The sequence below is a fragment of the Mobula birostris genome, chromosome 9 (assembly GCF_030028105.1).
Source record: "Mobula birostris isolate sMobBir1 chromosome 9, sMobBir1.hap1, whole genome shotgun sequence".
Classification (NCBI taxonomy): domain Eukaryota; kingdom Metazoa; phylum Chordata; class Chondrichthyes; order Myliobatiformes; family Myliobatidae; genus Mobula; species Mobula birostris.
In genome coordinates, this window is record NC_092378.1 from 46,394,568 (window position 1) to 46,412,372 (window position 17,805).

The window sequence follows — 17,805 nt, forward strand, 5'->3', positions numbered from 1 at the left end:
CAATTTTTGATAGCCAGCACGATAACACTGGTCAACAAAGATTTTGCTTCCTGAATACCTTTAGGTGTACCTTATGAATTTTGGGCTACTGATCATGAAAATCACCATGAAATTTCCCTATCATGCACCATTTTTAAATAAACTTATGTTTATTATTTCAATTCATAATTCAAGTCAATTAAAATGTTGCCTACAATGTAAGCTGGAACGTTTCCTATCTTGTCCAGACATGCTTGGGCATGCTTAGGCTGTATGGCTGCTGCATGGCAGGACAGGTTTTAGGAATAATTTAAACACGAGGAATTCTGCAGATGCTGGAAATTCAAGCAACACACATTAAATTTGCTGGTGAACGCAACAGACCAGGCAGCATCTCTAGGAAGAGGTACAGTCGACGTTTCGGGCCAGACCCTTTGTCAGGACCCTTATTGGGTTCAGGACTGTAAGGATGGAATTTGCTATCACCAGGCACAAACATTTCTATGAAGGATTTTGATATTTGAGACAGATGCTTCCCGGAATAACTGATGCCAAGATTAAGGAAAGCATTTTTGTTGGTCCACAAATCAAACAGGTCATCAATGACAGGCAATTTGAAGACTTTCTAGTGGGACAGAAGAAAATCACATGGAAGGAATTCAAGGAAGTTGTTGAAATTTTTCTCGGCATCTACAGAGCACTAATCTACATGCAGCTGGTTGAAAGCATGCTTCAAGCATATAGAACCATGAAATGCAACATGTCACTAAAGATTCATTTTCTGCATTCCCGTTTAGACTTCTTCCCTCCAAATCTTGGTGCTGTTAGTGACGAACATGGTGAGAGGTTTCACCAGGACATTATGGTCATGGAGAAAGGATACCAGGGCAACTGGAATCCATCAATGCTGGCGAATTATTGTTGGACACTTAAGCGAGAAGCCTCAGACACGGAGTACAAATGAAAATCATTAACAAAATATTTTAACTTAGTTGAACTATTGTAAAGCGTCAGCACCATTATGCAATTAAACACATTATATTCAATAAAAGTTCATTTGTTCTTTCTCCAAATTCCTACGTGATACAAGTAGTCTGATCTTAGATTTGCGTTCATCTTCAAGCAGTCTATCATAAACAAAAAAAATTCTGAGGAAGAAACACTTCTGAAAAAATTTGTTGTCCAGTGACTGTGAAAGAAGAGGTGATAGAATAGTCAGTCCCTTAATGTGCAGCATTAATTCCATAACAGTATTTGCAGTGTGCAACATCTACAAAATAAACTGCAGTTACCTATCTAGTCACCCCAATGGTTTCTCCCAAGTCCTTCTCACAACAAGAATAACATCAAGCACCTGGGAACATAACTGCTTGTTGGTTCCTCTCTAAGTATCACGTCACTCAGACTTGGAAATATGTCACTGATCCTTCACCTTTCTCCATTCAGGAAGTTCCCGTGGAAGCAGTTTCACAAGGACTGCACAGAAAGCAATCACCCACTACTTTCTGAAGGGCATTTGGGACAGGCAGTATACGCTGACCCTGCCAGCAATATCTGGATCCCAAAAAAATGACAAGAAAATAAATTGCAAACCCGAGATTCTGTCAATGCTGGAAATCCAGAACAAGACATAAGAAATGTTGGAGATTCATGAAAGGTCTCGGCCCAAATCCCTGACTCTTTACTCCTTTCCATGGATGCTGCCTGACCTGCTGAGTTCCGCCAGCACTTTTGTGTTTGCTGCTCAGAAAATAAATGGTTTCATGCTCATTCCATTGCAAAATTTATTTTCCTTCTGTTTTTCAAACACGAATAAACTTCAAAATATACAACATAACTTCAAAACAGAAAGGGATGGTGAGGGGAAAAAACTGAGATTCTGTTCTCGTATTATTTGCAGAGACTCCCAGAAATGAGAGGGATTGACATCTTCACACCATGCACAATGTTGTGTTCATTGACCTGGCAGTATTGAGGTTTACTAAAATCAAATTGAATTGACATGGCATGAGGGGATCTGATACATTTCACAGGAGAGCTGGAGGAATGATATCTACCCAAAGTCAAAAGATAAGATGAACAAAACCTTGGATTTGAGGAGCCTTCTGAAGCAGACAATCAGTAGGTCGGGCTGTCAGAGATTTGAGTTTAGACACTGGGCCGGGATGTATGTACTTTAGTTTGAAGGTTATGAAGAGAACTGCTGCTGAGAATGTTTTTTGTGAGGTTGTTTGTTCCTCAGCAGAAAAGTCAGGCCTCAGAGGGGGATCAGATGTAAAAGTCAAAAATGCTTTCTTAAGGAAAATTGTGTAAATTAAGGTGGTCTCCTGGTGAGGGCTCAGGACCCACCCCCTGAGACCTTGTTACTGTTCAGGAACTTGCTGTGCTTCATGAGATGCTCTGTGGTATCATGGCTTGGAGCTCATTAGAACCAGAGGTCCAAAAGAAAAAGTCAGTACAACCACAAAATTAAATGGGATGACAAACACAAGGTATTGGCCAGGTCACTCATTATAAAGCCTTTTCCTCCAACTAATTACAGCTAAAATGGGAAACCTGTTCTCCATTAGGTCCATCTCATGCTCACTGGGCTTCTTCATTTGTACCTCTTCCATAAAATCCACTGACATCAATCACGGCCTGCACGTTTTCACAATTGCCCACCAGGCCCACAGTCCAGAGAAGATGATTTAATTCTCTGTCCTGCCAGTACCATCACTGCTCAATTCAGTCAGAACAGTTAGCTGTGGATGGCTGAAAGAATCAGGTAGGCTGGAGTCCGATCTGGGCCGTGGGAGAAGGGGAGAATATAGGATGTAACAGGGTGAGCCCATTGCCCCCAGTGAAATGGACCACAGCCACTGGAATTTGTTATCCAAGGAATGTGATGAGTTTCTCGCAAAGGTAAAAGTCATTTTCCTGAGTCAGAGCATCATGATGGATCAACACAAGAGGGCAGGAGTAGGGCTCAGCCACTCAACACAATTAAAACATTCAATAAGAGCTTAACTAAGCTGGATCTTGGTTCTATGATTCTGATTCTCAATAATAACAAGACTGATCATAAGTAACAGAAAATCCGCAGATCCTGGAAATCCGAGCAATACACACAAAATATTGGAGGAATTCATGTATGGAAGAGAGCACAGTCGACGTTTCAGGCCCAGACCCTTCGGCACGATAGATCAATAAGGCCATAAGAGGGAGGAGCAGAATTAGGCCATTCGGCCCATTGAGTCTATTCCACCATTCAATCATGGCTGATCCATCTTGCCTCTCAATTCCATTCTCCTGTCTTTTCCCCGTAACCTTTCACATCCTGACTAATCAAGAATCTACCCGACAACCTGGCCTCCGCAGTCACTTGAGGCAACAAATTCCACAGATTCACCACCCTCTGGCTAAAGAAATTCCCCTCATCTCCATTCTATATGCATGTCCCTTTATTCTGAGTCTGTGCACTCAGGTCCTAGACTTATCCACTATAGGAAACATGTTTTCCACATCCACTCTGTCTAGACCTTTCAACATTTGATAGGTTTCAATTAGATCCCCCCTCATTCTTCTAAATTCCAGCGAGTACAGGCCCAGAGCCATCAAATGCTCCTTATATGGTAACCCTTTCATTCCTGGACTCATTCTTGTGAACCTCCTCTGAACCTTCTCCAATATCAGCACATCCTTCCTTAGATAAGGAATCCAAAACTGCTCACAATACTCCAAATGAGGCCTCACCAGTGCCTTATAAAGACTCAGTATTAATTCTTGCTTTTATATTCTAGTCCTTGTGAAATTGCTGCTAACATTGCATTTGTCTTCCTCACCACCACTCAAGCTGCAAGTTAACCTTTAGGAAATCCTGCGCAGGGATTCCCAAGTCACTTTGCACCTCAGATTTTTGAATGCTCTGTCCATTTAGAAAACAGGCTACGCTTTTGTTCCTCCTACCAAAGTGCATGAACATACACTTCCTGACTCTGTATTCCATCCGGCATTTCTTTGCCCATTTTCCTAATCAGTCCAAGTCCTTCTGCAGGCTCCCTGCTTCTTCAGTCTACCTGGCCCTCCACTTATCTTCGTATCATCCGCAAACTTGGCCACAAGCCATCAATTTCAACATCCAAATCATTGACATTGAACGTACAAGGATGCGGTCCCAACACTGATCCCTGCAGAACACCATTAGTCACCGACAGCCAACCAGAATAGACACCCTTTATTCCCACTCTTTGCCTCCTGTCAATCAGCCAATCCTCCATCCATGTTGGTATCTTTCTTGTAATACCATGGGCTCGTATCTTGTTAATCTGCCTCATGTGCAGCATTCTCATCAAAGGTCTTCTGAAAATCCAAGTACACAACATCTATCGATTCTCTTTTGTCTATCCTGCTCATTACTTCCTCAAAGAATTCCAACAGATTTGTCAGGCAAGATTTTCCCTTAAGTAAATCATGCTGCTTTGGCATATTGTATCATGTGCCTCCAAGTACCCTGAGACCTCATCCTTAACAATCGACTCCAACACCTTCCAAACACTGAAGTCACGCTAACTGGTCTAAAATTTCCTCTCTTTTGCCTCTTTCCCTTCTCAAAGGGTGGTGTGACATTTATAATTTTCCAGTCCTCTGGAACCATGCCAGAATCTGTTGACTTTTGAAAGATCATTACTAATGCCCCCATCATCTCTTCAGCTACCTCTTTCAGATCCCTGGGACGTATTCTTTCTGGTCCAGGTGACTTAGCTACTTTCAGCTTCCCAAGCAACTTCTCCCTAGTATTAGCAATTGCACTCACTTCTGCCCCCTGACACTCTCGAACATTTGGCATACTGCTTGTGTCTTCCACAGTGAAGAGAGATGCAAAATACTTATTCAGTTCACCCGCCATTTCCTTGATCCCCATTTCTACCCCTCCAGCGTCATTTTCCAGCAGCCTAATATCTACTCTCGCCTGTCTTTTACTCTTTAAACGGTATATCTGAATATGTTTTAGTGTCATCTTTGATATTATCGGCTAGCTGATCTTCATATTTTATCTTTTCCCTCCTTATGGCTTTTTTAAAATTCCCTTCTGTTGGTTTTAAAAGCTTCCTTCTCACCAATTTTTGCTCTATTCCATGCCCTCCATTTTGCTTTTATGTGTTTGACTTCCCGTGTCTATCATAGTTTGAAATGTTTAATTGAACCAATATTCACATATCTTGTGGAATTTTCATGATTCCAGTCATCACCCCCCTTTGTGATGTGAAGGAGCGTTGCCACCTGCTCCAGAACGGATTGGGGCTCCATTTTCAGAGTGGCACCCTCCTGTTCTCAGTGTTCTACACATTTCTGAATTATAGTCACATTGCCCAAGAAAAGACACGCTCAGTGCAAAGGCAGCGTAGCGAAGGTCACGCTGACTGATTCCTCACATGATGGGTCAGTCACATTGCAAGCGATTGGGTGGACAAGGTTGGTATTCTTTCAAGAGTAGATAAATCAGTGCAAATTGCACTGAAATGCACAAGTTTCAAATAGGGCTCAACTAGCTGCATCACAACACACACAGACTCCACCTGTAATGTCAGAATCAGGTTTAATATCACCAGCATATGTCATGAAATTTGTTAACTGTGCAGCAGCAGTACAATGAAATACATGCTAAATATAGAAAAAAATAAATAAAAGCATTACATTAAGTATATTAAATAGTTAAATTAAAAATAGTGCAAAATAGAAATAATTTAAAAAGTGAGGTCGTGTTCCTGGGTTCAATGTCCATTTAGAAATCAGATGGCAGAGGAGAAAAAGCTGCTCCTGATTCGTTGAGTGTGTGCCTTCAGGATTCTGTACCTCCTTCCTGACAGTAACAATGAGAAGGCATGTCCTGGGTGATGGGGGTCCTTAATAATGGGCACTGCCTTTCTGAGGCACAGCTCCTTGAAGATGTACCCAAAATGGATCTACCTAATTTTACAACTTTCTGTAGCTTCTTTTGATCCTGTGTGGTAGCACCCCTCCCTCCCCCCCCATACCAGACAGTGATGCAGCCAATCATGGTACATCTGTAGAGAATTTTGACTGTTTTAGGTGGCAAACCAAAAAATAATGTAACATTGTTGTTAATGGTATCTAAGAGAACCACACTGATGAAAGAAAAATGGCCGGCTGTGTGGAAAGGATGGGTTATATTGATCATGGAATAGTTTCAAAGATCAGCACAACATCATGGACCAAAGGGCCTGTACTGTGTATTTTTTTCTGGCTCGAATTTGCCGAATGAGGGATCACAGTCTCAGGAGTCTGGGTAAGGCATTCAGGACTGCAAGTGGGAGAGATTTCCACATCCAGAGGGTGACGAACTTGTGGACACCAAGTTGATGAACATATTTAAGGAGATCAATCTCACGATGTAAAAGGCATCAAGGGGTATGGGGGGGGGGGGAAGAGTGGGAATATAACAGGGTATAGTGGACCAGCGATGATCACAGTGAATGACAGAGGGCCAACTTCTACTGCTCCTCTTTCTATTTCCTTTTGCTGTTTCCCTCCCCAAATAGGGAACCATTTTGTTTGAATTGCACAAAAGAAAATGGGTGGCAGTGATGGTGAAGTATTTTGAGTGGGAGAGTGCTCAGAAAAGCCCAGAGGTGATGGAATGACTGGAAGGGGGCAGCGCCAGGAGCCAGGGAGCTGGTGCAACGGGAAGAGCAGCCTGGCGATCTCTCAGAAATGGGAGCGCGACCAGAAAGAGGGATATTGTGCAGGAGACCAGCAAGGCGACTGTGTATCAAAACTTTGAGGCGTGTGTTTATTGGGACAGAGAGTAAATTGCACCGAAGGGGGTCATAATAACGAGGATTCACACAAGCATCAATATGACATTGCATGGCCTTCAGCAACAAAAACTGCCAGCAAAAAACATGATTTATATCATCCACCTATCATTTTACTGATGACTGTTTGTTCAAATTAATTACAAATGGAACAAGAAGAGCAAACAAATAGTGCTTGGGAGCTAATTTAAGTAATGACAAACTTCAAATATGTTATCTTTCTCAGTTCGTTGTGATACCTAATGTTACGTACCCCGTAATTGGGTTGCCAAACCAGCGGAAATGGATCACTCAGTTGGAGTCTGGATTACTAGAACTAAGAAAGTTTTATTAAAGAAACAAGCAACACAGTACTCTAATCAAAAGGATAATAAATGCAACAGTTCAGCAATGATAAACACACATGTACACAGAATTAAGATAACAGGATCAATCAAGCTCTATCGTTGTCTAGGGGTAAATGACCAGTTTCAAAGTGACGCAAAGTTCAGTTCAGTTCGCAGTAATCGCTGCCGTGGGAGATGGACAGTGGGGGGAAGGAGAGAGAGAGCAAAACGAATGAATATTCAAACGGTTTCCACACAGACCTTCGATATTCTTCGCAGTCAGCTTTCATGCGAACCCTTTGTGATGTCATCTGAGGTCACCGACCGTGACCCCTCTGTTTCCAGATACGACCATTTCTCTGCGGTGAACCTGGCACCCAGGCAAGGGTGGACACACACCAGGTTCCCGCCGATCGTGCCTTTCCACCCTGTGTGTCTATGGCTTGATCCCGCGATCAGCCGTCCAAAACTTCCCACCAACTTGTGGGAGACGCACCGCTTCCAGGGTCTCGTTACCTTGGGGTGTCGTGTGTGTCCTGCCTTAGTGAACCTGTCCCTTTTTATCCCCCTGCTGGGGTATCGCCTGTCCATCACTTCAAACAGTTCAGGGTTCAAAGGGGGAGCCGATCTTGACAGCTCTCCTTCCGTTAAACTCTCCCGTCCCTTCATTAACATCTCCAAATGCTGCTCCATTGTTTTCCTTATCTCTCTCTCTCCTGAAGATAGGTGGCAGACCAACTGCTGATCCCACTGGTGCCAGCACAGGACAGCTAACATCTTAATCTATGTGTATTCTCGTCACACTAATTACACATAGACTGGTAGAGCTGAGTGCCTGGCCACCAGGGAATTTTAGTGAAGATGGATGTCAGTGCTGTGCTGAATGAAACCTTCCTATGTGAAATGGCATTATTAATAGTTCCCCACCCCCCATGCGCTCTATCCCAAAGTCTCTTAGCATTCCTTACATCCAATATAATTCTGCAATTTTAGCCAGCACCATAAATGATTTCCTCCTTCAATGCAACGTCCTCGCTTTCAAAATCATCATCCCCTCTCCTTAGGGACAAGCCACCTTCTGCCCTTGCCAGTCACCACTCAACATTCCTCAAGAAGGTCCTTGAACACATTGCCACTTCCTAAATCTCCCACACCTCTTTGCCTAAATCCCTCTTTTTTTATTTCTACCCTTTTAACAGCACAAAAAAATGTGCCACTAAGCCGTAACAGCTTACTGTGCGACTCAGGACTCAGGCACGCTTCGTGCACGGCCTTCTCCTGGCTCTTCCAGTAACGGTGGAATTAAATCCCCTCGCCTCTTTAAGAGTTTTCTGCCTTGCTTTGGGAAAATGTTAACAGCCTATCTTGCCAACACCTGCGAAATGCTCTTGATTCAAGATCTTAAAATTTCATATGTGAAGCAACACATTCTGGGAACTGCAAAACTTGAACATAAAGTGTTTGTGTCAGCAACAACTGAACCACAGAAAAAAATGACAGGTCCCTCCCAGAACAGGTTTTATTGAACTGTTATTTGGCAACACTGATATGGCAGTAATTAATACCCCTCCCGCATTTCCCTGTGGACATTTAAGAGATAATAGGTGGTGTGACAGGTTTCTTGGGGTCAGTGGGAGCCAGTGGGTTTATAATTACAACCTGACAGTTGTCAATCAGCAGATATCTGATGCTATTTGACAAATCAGACATTTTTTAAGGAGCAGATTTACAAGGCTGCTTTTAAAGAGAGAATGAGACCTACTGGAGAGTAAAATGCTCCCCATTTCAATATATTCCAGATATATTTAAGTTAAATTCCAGTTACCATTCATCACCTGTGAAGCAGGATTGGTGACAGAAGTATGCAGCACAACAGAGCAAGATGCTGTTCTCTTTTACCACACACATCCTACTGAACAGTGACAAGAACTGGAAGCCCCAGATGGTTTTAATTTTCACCACGTTCGTTCCTCTAAACCAGGAATATTTTGACCCACCATAGCTTTCTGCACCATTCTTCATGTTTGACCTCTGCTGAAGTCTGGGACTCACAGACTGACCAACTGAACGCAGCACAAGGAGGGGTTTTTCTTCTAGCTTTAATATCTCAGTAAAACTAGCCCTGGAAAAGGCAAATGCTAGGAGCACATGGCACTCTCAGGGGTGGTGGTAGAGGCAGATATGTTCGGGGAATTTAAGAAAGTCTTAGATAGGCATATGGGTGATTTTAAAAAATGGAGGACTATGTGGAAGGGAAGGGTTAGATTGATCTTAGAGTATGTTAAAGGGTCAAGCTCAACTTTTTGGGGCAAAGGGCCTATACTGTACTGTAATGTTCTATGTCATAATCACCGTGGAACTCACCTCTAGAGAAAAGTAAAGTGAACAGCTACCTGAAACACTGCCTCTTCACAGATGCCACCTAACCTGCAACATTTTTGGTTTTCATTTTAGACTTCTGCACCTGCAGATTGTTGCCTTCCAGGAACTGAAGGATCTTTGGATTTGGAGTAATTAAAGAGTGGTGGAACCATGTGGGTTGCCTCATCCGCAGCCAACCACTTTAAAAGTTCCCTTTTAAAGTTACTCTGGATTCCTTCAATAGAGGCCCTTCAGCTCCCAATTCAATGCTGGTGTTCATGCTCCCACATATGAGGGGTGATTGATAAGTTTGTGGCCTACGGTAAAAGGAATCAATTTTAGAAAACCTAGCACATTTATTTTTCAACGTAGTCCCCTCCTACATGTACACACTTAGTCCAGTGGTCGTGGAGCATACAGATCCCTTCTTTGTAGAAGTGGTCCACAGCAGGGGTGATTGATAAGTTTGTGGCCGAGATGAGTTACTAACTTCAAACTTTCTGCATTATCACTCAAAGAATTGAACTGCACATGCATGTAACGAGAATGTCTTGGACCTCCAGGTGGTCCACAGCAGGGGTGATTGATAAGTTTGTGGCCTAAGGTAGAAGGAGATGAGTTATACAGCTCTCGTTACATGCATGTGCTGTTCAACTCTTTGAGTGAAAATGCAGAAAGTTTGGTTAATAACTCATTTCCTTCTACCTTAGGCCACAAACTTATTAATCACCCCTGCTGTGGACCACTTCTGGAGGTCCAAGACTCCGACTTCTACAAAGAAGGGACCCGTATGCTCCACGACTGCTAGACTAAGTGTGTAAATGTAGGAAAACTAAATGTGCTAGGTTTTCTAAAATTGACTCCTTCTACTTTAGGCCACGAACTTATCAATAACCCCTCATATGCCTTTTCCATGTTGTCCTGGGCCACCCAACCTACACCTACTTCTGTTTGTTTTTCTCTCACGTGCTTTGTCTTAAATGCATTTATTCGGTTCCAGATTGCTGCATGTGGTGAGCACCTGCACCCTCATACATTTCCCCCTTTCCCCTTTCCCTTCTCCTGGATACATCAGCATCTTTCAGACCAGTCCTTGCCTTCTCAGTGGACTTGGCAATGTGCACGACCACTCTGACATTAAGTCTTGTACTGCTGATCACATGAATGATCCTACTAGTTTGAAGGCATAAATATTTTACTTGGAATGTGTCCACGACACCAAGGAGACAGAAGAAACAAATCTGGCTGGACCACAAAGGATTATCAAGCTCATTTCCTGTTGAGCTTCCCCCCACCCCCCAACCCGTCAGATCCATCCCCATCTGTACTGAATTAGGAACTGCCTTTGATGCCTGGTTCCGTTTGAAGTAAACGAAGGTAGTTCATGCACGTGTTGGGAAGAAGTCCCTCGCTCACAGTCCCACTCTTCCCTCTCCGTTAATTCAATGCTCAAGCCTAAGGCAATAGAGGCTGCAGAATGTTCAGTCCTCCCTCCACCTTGCAGTTCGTTCTTAGCACAGCTCAGCATCAGCCTGGCTTTTCATCGTGGAAAGTCAGATAGGTGTCCAGCTCATCACACCCGTCTAACAAAACCTATCATTCTCACTCTCAAATATCCTGACCTCTGACATCCACAGCCTGTTGGAGAACTACAGGTTTTCATTCATTGCCGTTTCTGAAGAAGTCACTTACCTGGCTGTAGTTTTAATGATTGTGCTCCTTGTACTGGATTCACCTCTCGTGAGGAATATTTTCCCCTTATTTACTCTCAATTAACATCACCACCCTCCTATAGCCAAGGGGTATCTGTGCTGAATACACTATTACTCTGGTTTCAACCCTGATGCAGGGGGACACTCCAAAACATACACTAATCGACTTCTCCTCCCTCTTTAGAACAAACATAGCACAGCACAGGCCCTTCAATTCATGATGTTGTGTCAACCTTTTAACCTATTCTATCAACATATCCCTTCCCTCCCACATAGTCTCCATTTTTCTATCATCCATATGCCACACAGTTTCTTAAACGCCCCTAATGTATCTGCCTCTATCATCACTCCTGGCAGGACGCCCCACGCACCCACCACCTTCTGTGTAAAAACTTACTTCTGACATTCCTCCCATGCTTTCCTTTAATCACCTTAAAATGATGCCCCTCATATCAGCCATTTCCACCTTTGTGCTTTGTTTTATAAATTCAGATTTTAGGGATTTACCTTTTCTTTCCGCCTTTATGTCTGATTGGAGCCCCTTGGTCACTTGATAGCTAGAGGGGATTTTAAATAAAATTCTGACTTAAATGAACACAGAAGCACAAACATTGCACAAACCAGGAGTGCAACAGATGTTGCAATGTTCCAAAGCAGTCACATGCTCATGAACAAATATATTCCTGAAAGAATATAGTACAGAGACATCTCTGCGACATCAACTCAGCAGCAAATCACCAGCAGAACGGGATGAAAATGCAGCAATTCACAAGCCTGGTCTACAGAAACAGGGCAAAGTTATGCTACAAAGCTCAACTGTGTCCACAAATTTGGAAAATAACTGTCAACTGCAATAATTTGTTCTCTACAGAACATATACCCACTTATCTTACAGACATAAACCCTAGAGACCTTTCTTCCAAAGTGTTCCCTTTTCTATATAAAAAAACAAGCCAGTAAGTGAGAGTCAGTGCTTTATTCAACTTTCAGTCTTGCCTGACAGTAAACTCCAATGACACTGGCTGACAATTCTAATAGAAACTTCTCCAGACTTAATAAGCTGCCTTTCACTGGTCTTGGGAGAACATTAGGAGCTGCACGGACATGAGACGGTGCTCTAACCAAGACGATATTTACAGCATTACTAAATATATTCCCGCCAGTTAACAGGATATACAGATCCTACCACCATGGACTAACATCTGCTTTTGTCAATAACCTAGATTTGCATAGCTGCCATTAAACAGTTCAAAAATATCATTAATGGGATGATTAAAGTAATCAAAATGTTCTATTGGTTAATATTTAGCATTCCTCTTGCTTTGTCCAAATGCAGCAGAGAAACATTCCCTCCAGACAAGTAAAGCATTTTCCTAAAGCCCTACTGTACACACTTTATCTTTATATAATAGACCTGCCATCCCAGGAGCCAGTCTTGTGAATCTTGGCTGTGCTTTGTTTCTCTTTTTTTCTCGTACATCCCTTTTTCCTTAAATGCAAGGAACTGTGTTGCAGATTTTTAAAACTCTGGTTAGACTGCATCTTGAGTCTTGAAATCAATTCTGGTCGCCCCCTTTATAAGGGGGATGTCAAGGCTTTGGAGAGGGTGCAGAAGAGGTTTACCAGGCTACTGCCTGGATTAGAGGGCATGTGCTGTAAGGAGGTAGGACAAACTTCAGTTGTTTTCTCTAGAGCAGCTGAGGGGAGATCTGATAGACATTTATAAGATTATGAGAGGTATAGGTGGAGTAGATATCCAGTATCTTTCTCCTAGGGTGAAATGTCTAATAGCAGAAGCGTGCATTTAAGGTGAGAGAGGGCAAGTTGAAAGGAGATGCGCAGGGCAAGGTTCTGTTTTTTTACACAATGGTGGGTGCTGGAATGTGCTTTATTAGATGGTGATGGAGACAAATATGAACAAGGCATTCAAAAAGCTTAGCCACATAAATGAACAGGAAATGAAGCAAAGTGGACTTTGTGTAGACAGAAGGAATTAGTTTGACTGGACCTCTGACTGTTAATTTAATTAGTTTGGCACAACATTACAGGCCTAAGGTCTTATGATCTTACACTGTACTCCTCTATGTTCTACGGGACCAAAATTTCACACGTTATTCCAGCTGTACACCTACCGAGGCCCAAGAAAACTTCAGGAAGGCATCTCTGTTCTTGCATTCACCTCTTCTTGAAATAAAAGCCAGCATGCTAGTTACTTTTCATACTGCCTGTTGTACCTGTGTGTTAATAAGGACCTGAAGATTTTTTTGAGTATCAGCATTTCCCATTCTCTCACTGTTTAAAATGCAATGTCATTCATTTTTGTTAAAAATAAATCATTCAGAGTTTGTTTTTAACCAACAAGGATAACTTCACAAACACGGGGAAATCTGCAGATGCTGGAATTTGAAGCAACACACATAAAAATTGCTGGTGAACGCAGCAGGCCAGGCAGCATCTCTAGGAAGAGGTACAGTCGACGTTTCGGGCTGAGACCCTTCGTCAGGACTAACTGAAAGAAGGGATAGTAAGAGATTTGAAAGTGGGAGGGGGAGGGGAAGATCCGAAATGATAGGAAATGAAATAGCAACTTCACATTTTTTTTAAATGTGGTACTGCACTTGTCACTCAATCCATTTATCCACATCTCCCTGAAGCCTCATCATCACTCACTTTCCTCACTGAATTTCAAGTGAACTTACTATTACACTTAACCCACTTCACTGACACTGAATCTGAAGAGTTATCCCCCCTCCCCTGTGGTATTCCATTAGTCACCTCATACTCACTTGAGGAGGACCTCCAATTCCACGTGCTCTTTGTTCAACAACTTAGTCAATAGCTTCTAAAAATCCAATCACACCACATCCATTGCTTACCCCTCTGCCAGGGGCATCCTCAAAGAACTCCATCATCAAGTAAAACCTAATTTTCTATTCAAAAATCAGTGTCGTTTCACCTCAGTCATATAATTATTCTAAGTGTCTTGATATTGCCTCATTTACCATAGATTCCAACTCCCAATATCAGACTAGCAGGTCATTGGTACCCCTCTTTTCAGTAAGAGCAATAGAAATGATGGTGGTGCAGTTTTAACACTAGTCCACCAGATCACATATTGCAAAAATCATGAATTGATATTCATTTATTATTTTTTATTTTATAATTTATTTTTCTTTTGTTTTTATTGAGAAACAGCACAGAATAGGCCCTTCCAGCCCTCTGAGTCGTGACAATCATGGAACAATATATAGTGACCAACTAACCTACCAACCGCTACGTCTTTGGACTGTGGGAGGAAACCAGAGTGCCCGGAGGAAACCGACGCAGTCACAAACTCCTTGCAGGCAGCGGCGAGAATTGAACCCCGGCCGCCTGCACTGCAAAGCATTGTGCTAACCACTATGCTACTGTGCCACTTCATTTAACCCAAACGAAGCTGACGGAGGAAAATAAAACTACCTCCAGTTCAATCCTCTGTCTGACCTGCACGCCTAAAGGACCAAGGGTCTGTTCAGTGCCACTGGAACACCGGCACCAGGAGTTCAAACGTGTGCATTCCTGAAAGGACACTAATAGAACGCTAATAGCCCTGCCACATGTTCCCATCTCAATATATAGACAAAAAGAACACAAAGTAACATTTAAAATAATGCTATGTCAATGGCTTTTCTAACATGTTGTCTGCAGCAGTGTCTTCAAGAGACACTTTTAACTTCTGAGCTTCCTGAACAGGTGCCCAGGATTTAAAACTCTTGGATTCAAACCTTTTAACCTTAGCACCAAACCATTCCAAGATTTTTCCATTCCTCCAATTCTGCCCCTGACACGCACCATTCTCCACTGTTGTTAGACGGAGAGCACGATTCCAGCAACCTGGCTGCAAAAAAAACCTAGAACTCCCTTTAAACCACTCCTAGTCTTTGACAAGTCCTACAACCTCCTCAAAGGCTCAGTGTCAAACTGATTATGCTGTTGTGAAGACAGCAAGAATGTTTTATATCCTTAAGGATGCTTCATAAATATACGAAACTGTTGCTGACTTACATTTCCCCTCCAACACAGAAGGCATTTAAGCCCATCTAGTCTTTCCTACCGCATACTCTATTACCCTGCTGATTTTCCCAGTAATCTATTCTCACCATTTTCCCATTAACCATCCCCTGCGCACACACCCCACTACCACCACGAGATATTCCACCACTCCGGCATTCACTGGGGGCAGTTTACAAGGCTCACAAAGGAGCTCCTGGAGGGCTGGTAAAGACAGGGCACTGCCTAGGTAACAGGACCAAGTGAGGGGTGTCCCCAGTGAATGAACGGCAAACATCAGGCAAGTTTCACGAGGAGCGAGTTCTGACTCACGGAACACTGTAAACCGGAGTAATACAGTGAAGGAAGAGGCTTTTCGGTCCATCTATACCGCTGTAGGGCAAGTAACTGATAGAGGGCAAGTAGAGTCAGTGTAGCCCCAAGCAGCGGACCCGGCAGCGAGGGACTGAGAGGGACTGAGAGAGACAGAGACTTACTTGAAGGTGAGGATGCAGAGCGGTCGGTACGACTTGTGGCTAGTGTTGTCCCCCATGCCCTTGCCCCAGAAGTCGTTGGAGAAGATGCCCCGGAGCGGGGCGGAGGCTCGCAGGTCGGGGTTGTTGACGATCGCCCAGACATCGTCGTGCACCAGTTCGCCGGACAGTCCGTTGCAGTAGGCGGCAGCGCAGAATGCGACGAGCAAGCCGTGGCACAAGCTAAGGGCTGGCGGCAGGGAGCGAGCCCCGGTCCCGGCCCCGCTCTGCCGCTCCTCCATCCTTCGCCCGGGATCGCATCCTCAGCAGCCGGTGCCCGGACTGCGACTCGCCGGACAGGCGCGCCGGAGCGGCCGCCCACCAACGCACACGTCCCGGGCGGGGCAGGCGGAACGCAGGCGAGGGAGGCGCAGGGAACACGGGGCGTGGAGAAACTCCAGGACGAGGTGGAAACAGACAGAAAGCGGTGGGGCGTGCGGACACTGATCAGAACGGTGGGGGGGGGGCGGCGGAAATGAGAGTAAAATCTGGAGTGAGGGGTAATGGAGTTAATCGGAGGGCATGGGGAGTGGGAGGTGCAGAGATAGGGAAAATTAGCGGGAATGGAGATGGGTAGCGGGAGGAATGGGGTGGATAGACAGATTAGGATGTACATTGTTGGGGGATGGCGAGAGACTAGGTGGAGCGTGGGCCAGGGTGTAGAAACACGGAAGGGGATAGGGCTGAGGAAAGGCCAGGTGGTTGGGGATCAGGAGTTGAAACAGGGCAATGGTAGAGATATTAGGGGTCGAATGTTGAGAAAGAGAAGGATAGGGGTGGAGAGATTTGGGGTGGACAGAGTTCAGGAGGTGTCTGGAGAGTTAGGGTAGAGCGATCGTATGTAGAACAGGGTGGGGTAGGGCAGGAGAGGGGGAGTATTGGGAGTGGACAGAACTCGGGATCGAGAAAGGTTTCGGAAAATGGGAAGAGATACCGACAGGAAACAGAGATTAAAGGAGTGTGGACATTGGAGGGGTGTGGAGATCTCACTGACGTAGGGTGGAACCGAGAGACGAGAGGGGCCACATAGTTGAGGTGATGGAGACAGGGGGAAATCATGGGAAAAAGAGAACAGAAGGGTGAAAATGAGTACATTGGAAGAGAACACGGTAGAGGTGAGCAGAGTGAGAAATTTGGGCTGATACTGGGGGTAGGATTTTGCTGGAAAATATGGAGGGTGGGGTTTCAGGAGGACACATTTAGGGAGAGGGGAGATGCAGAAGAAAGTCTTCATGGAATCTCAGGACCCCAAGTTGTCCATCACTAGATTTTAGAAGTTTGGCCAACTACATCAAGGACCAGTCCCACTGATGTGAGACTGATGTCACACATTGGCGGAATGGAAGGTGAATAGCAGGCTTCCTTCCCTGTGTGACATCTCCACAATATTTTGTGGGCCCTCTTCCAGTTGGTTGGTTAATTCCCCAACTTAGTTTAATGACAAAAGAGTCAAAGGGGAGTTGATGGAAAAGGGAGAGTGGACAAGCTGCAATGGTACAGTTGATTAAGACAAGGAGGAATGAGAACTATCAGATTGCTCTGTTGAAAGCCGGCATGAACTTGATGGACCAAATGGCCTCTTGCATTGTTCCAAGTATGCTTGAGAACATCCATTGAACCAGTTGGACTTAAAAAGTATCTGGTAAATTTATTGTCACTAATACTGATACCATCTGCTTTTATTTACAGAATTTTAAAAATACTAAGGTGCAAACTCAGATTTATAATTATTAGACGAGGCCTCTCAGCATTCCAATAAGAATGTAAAAGGCAAAAACAAAGCATTGAGTCTCTCAAGCCCGCTCTGCCGGCTGGTCCTTCATCTTGGCACCATTTTCCTGACTAACCTCTTGGTCTGGATTCCTTTAATATCTGCAGATCTGTTTGTCTTAAAAATACTCAACGACTGAGACCCCATCACCTTCTTACGTAGAAAATTCCAAAGATTCACAATTGTAGATGAAGTAATTTCAGGATCAAGGATCAAGTTTATTCACCAAATATATTTTCATGTATTAAGAATTTGCCATGGTGTATTGGTACAACA

The 17,805-nt window shown here is 43.9% G+C and overlaps 1 protein-coding gene across 2 annotated transcripts in view; it reads right to left on the reverse strand.

The window, feature by feature from the left end:
* tmtc1 (transmembrane O-mannosyltransferase targeting cadherins 1) overlaps positions 1 to 16,148 on the reverse strand; it is a 187,719-nt gene extending 171,571 nt beyond the window's left edge. Inside the window, exon 1 of one of the 2 annotated variants that reach the window (XM_072267978.1) lies at positions 15,723 to 16,148. In XM_072267978.1, the coding sequence (XP_072124079.1) occupies positions 15,723 to 16,000 (278 nt within the window). In that variant the 5' untranslated portion in view covers positions 16,001 to 16,148. The remainder of the gene's footprint in view (positions 1 to 15,722) is intronic. The other variant, XM_072267979.1, reaches the window with a different exon arrangement.
* Between the last annotated feature and the right edge of the window lie 1,657 nt (positions 16,149 to 17,805).